Source organism: Aplysia californica, unplaced genomic scaffold, assembly GCF_000002075.1.
Source record: "Aplysia californica isolate F4 #8 unplaced genomic scaffold, AplCal3.0 scaffold00049, whole genome shotgun sequence".
Classification (NCBI taxonomy): Eukaryota; Metazoa; Mollusca; class Gastropoda; order Aplysiida; family Aplysiidae; genus Aplysia; species Aplysia californica.
The window spans coordinates 210,452-213,672 of NW_004797319.1; the positions used below are offsets into that span (position 1 = coordinate 210,452).

General features: G+C 41.0%; 1 protein-coding gene across 1 annotated transcript in view; it reads right to left on the reverse strand.

The window, feature by feature from the left end:
• Positions 1 to 1,282: 1,282 nt before the first annotated feature.
• The window catches only part of LOC101862397 (putative serine protease K12H4.7), a gene marked incomplete in the record, with an annotated part of 23,954 nt that continues 22,015 nt past the window's right edge, over positions 1,283 to 3,221 (reverse strand). The window contains 1 exon segment of the mRNA XM_005092585.3: positions 1,283 to 1,582. Within this exon segment, the coding sequence (XP_005092642.2) occupies positions 1,461 to 1,582 (122 nt within the window).

Sequence of the window (3,221 nt, forward strand, 5' to 3'; positions counted from 1 at the left end):
TACCACACACACACACAACAACAGCAACACACCCCCCAACAACAACAACGCAAAACAACAGCAACAACAACAACAAAAAACAAAAGACAGTAAACCTTTGCTTGGGTTGGCCCTGAGAGGTCAGGTGGATTTACATAGCCCTCCACTTTCGGGCTTGGTCTAATCAATAAAGGACGAATATAGATTGAAGACCCTCCTATTGTTGGGAACCTTAAGTTAAATACGCCCTCCAAACAACCCAAGTTCAGAACGACGTGCTATTGGGGACTGGAACCAGTGTCATCCACTCTGTAGTCCAACCTGATGACAAGTAACAATCTAACCTCACACGCTTAAAGGCTGCAAGTGCTTCCGTATCACTTACACTCAAACACAAAGGACCGGCGTCTATAGTCTATGGTATAGCGAGATCAATTCCCAAGATGGGAGAATTTTTATCGAGAATCTCGATCTCTTTGTTGAGATGTTGTATTCCTCTTTGTCCAGGCTGGTCGCTGACAGTGACTGTCAGGGTAGAAGGTTGCCCCCCAAAATGGCATCCAGACGGGGGTACATGTACTAAAATATTATTTTAAACATCCCCTCTTATGAACAGAGCTCAAGTGCCACGGGTGCAACCGCAAAGCGCCTAACCACCCCGCCACCCTTGTCATTTGTGTGAGTAAAAGATATCAAGAGTAAAAATAAAAAAAGGAAAGCGCATCGTTCCCGAGTGATGTTAAGGCGACTCGTACGTGGCCTGACAGAGAGTGGAGACCTGGTAACTGTGTGCTTCATAGATCAAATAAGCTCCGGATGGAGGGCTCAATTAGACTTTTACCGATGAGTCCAATGTCATGTACATTACAAACAACTGACTACGAAATCGGGCGGTTTTAGATTGTGTTTATGTTGGGTTCCCTTCCGTGCTGCACCGGGGAAGAGCGACTTTGATGTCATCATCCGGTGTAATTGAATGAAGCTACACGAGGGGAATTGTAATACACATCGTTTTTCGATAACTGGAGCTCTGTCGAATCGCCATGACGCTGAAGGTTTTCAGTTGTTTCTTTTTCGGCTAAAACTAACACTAAACCCAAACACAAGCTTTCTAAAGAAAAAAAAAGCACAACCAAAAACTCTCCCTCCCCTTTTCGAACCCCCCCCACGCAAAAACAAAACAAACTCAACAACAACAACAACAAACAAACAAACAAATAAACAAACAAACAAACAAACAAACAAACAAAAAACAAAACAAACACCCTCTCCCCTCAAAAAGTCAAATAAAAAAAACTAACAGTTTATGACAAAACACTTTTATTTGCACATGATAGAAACTAATCAATAGCTAATGAAAACAACAGTAATACTATTAACATTTCCAAAAATAAAGAAGACTCAGCACTTATACAACAGTTTCAATAAAGAAAACACTCGACGGGGAATACCTCCGGCAAAACTTCAGTGAGGTTCCTCCCTCAGTAGTCTGTGTCAGCCTCTAACCACTGCCCGATGGAGCTTCTGATCTCTGCCCGTGCCTGCTTCAGCTGAGGTGAGTCATTAGGGGAGGGCGATCCCATGTTCTCACAGTGGGACGTGCCTGGGATACCACAGCACAGGTTAGTACACACACACACACACACACACACACACACACACACACACACACACACACACACACACACACACGAACTATTTTCATTCAGACAGGCACAGAACAACTATAATCAAAATAACGTTAAAAGCTTATGAAGGATAGGCCTGTAGGAACAGAAAATGCTTAAGATGTCTTTTGAAGCTATCAAGTGTTCTTGTCTGTCTTAGTTCCATTGAGACTATCCCGTTCCCAATTGATCAAAATTCTGCCAAAAGGGAATAAAATGATCACCATTATTGCCTTTCTCATCCCGCACCAGGGTATAAGTTGATAAGCCACGGACAAACACTTTCCACCTTTCCCTATTCTGGGATAGCTTCTGGATGTTATTCCATGTCTTCGCACTGATTCTTCTCCAGGTTCCAAGTGGTCTTACCCGTGATCTTTTATCCTATGGATTCCAATCCAACACTTTCTCGCTCTGTTATGCAGCTTCTTGACTTCCTGAGAGTATGTCCAATCCATCGCCACCGCCTTCTTCCTATCTCATCTCTGACTGGGATCTCTCTTGTTTTCCTTCACACTTCCTCGTTGGTAACCCTGTCTGTCCATCTGATCCTCAGTAACTTTATTAGAGTAACTTAGACACTTGTTCAAGAAAACCTGGATCCTTTTTACGCAAGTCTGACACGCGTTCCATGTCTCACATCCATACAGTAGGACTGACTTCACATTTGAATTGAAAATCCTCAGCTTTGTTCTAAGTGAGATATCTCTGGTCTTCCAAATGCTATTCAAAGACACGAAAGCAGCATGTGCTTTTCCGATGCGGTACAATGATCACAACAGCGAAAGTCTTACGTGATATTCGTCTGCCAGCGTTAAAAATTTTTTTTGCTCATTTATTAATTTGCTACTGCGCTCATAACTTAACATTGCACTCCAGTAAGCTAGTGACCAAATATCTAGTATTATAATTCATTTTATCTTGATCCAGTCACAAAATTGTTTCTTTATTTGGACCATATATTAAACAACCGAAGTTTGGGTACATATATATGTGAGGCAGTGTGGTGGAATCAGGCTCTCGTCAAAATAATCAAAGTGACGAAACTTGCATTTTTCTGCAGGTTTGTGAATTTTTATCGAATTTTTGTTTTTGGCTCAACACCTTTCATGCCTATAAAAGAACTAATTTCTGTGTGCATTTTTCTGAAAAACGTTGATTAAAGGCACAAAAAATGAAAATTTTCAGTTACCAAGAAGTCTTAAGCTAAGGAAATAACTTATCTTTGGCGGCCATTTTCTCACTAATATTACATCTGAAAACAGGTGACCTCCACCTCCTTCATTCGCAATACCTCGACTTGTATTCAAGATAAATGGATATTTTTTTCCATCCAAATAAAGACAAGTGAACAAGCTTTAAGATGATACCAATAACTCTACATGCCCCAAAATTGACGAGAGCCTGATTCCACCACGCTGCCTCATATTTATTTTATCTTGATCCAGTCACAAAACTGTTTCTTTATTTGGGCCATATATCAAACAACCGAAGTTTGGGTACATACATATGGCCACGTCAATAGATGATTTACACTAACCTAGCCTACATAATATTACTGGCTCATTTTCAGAA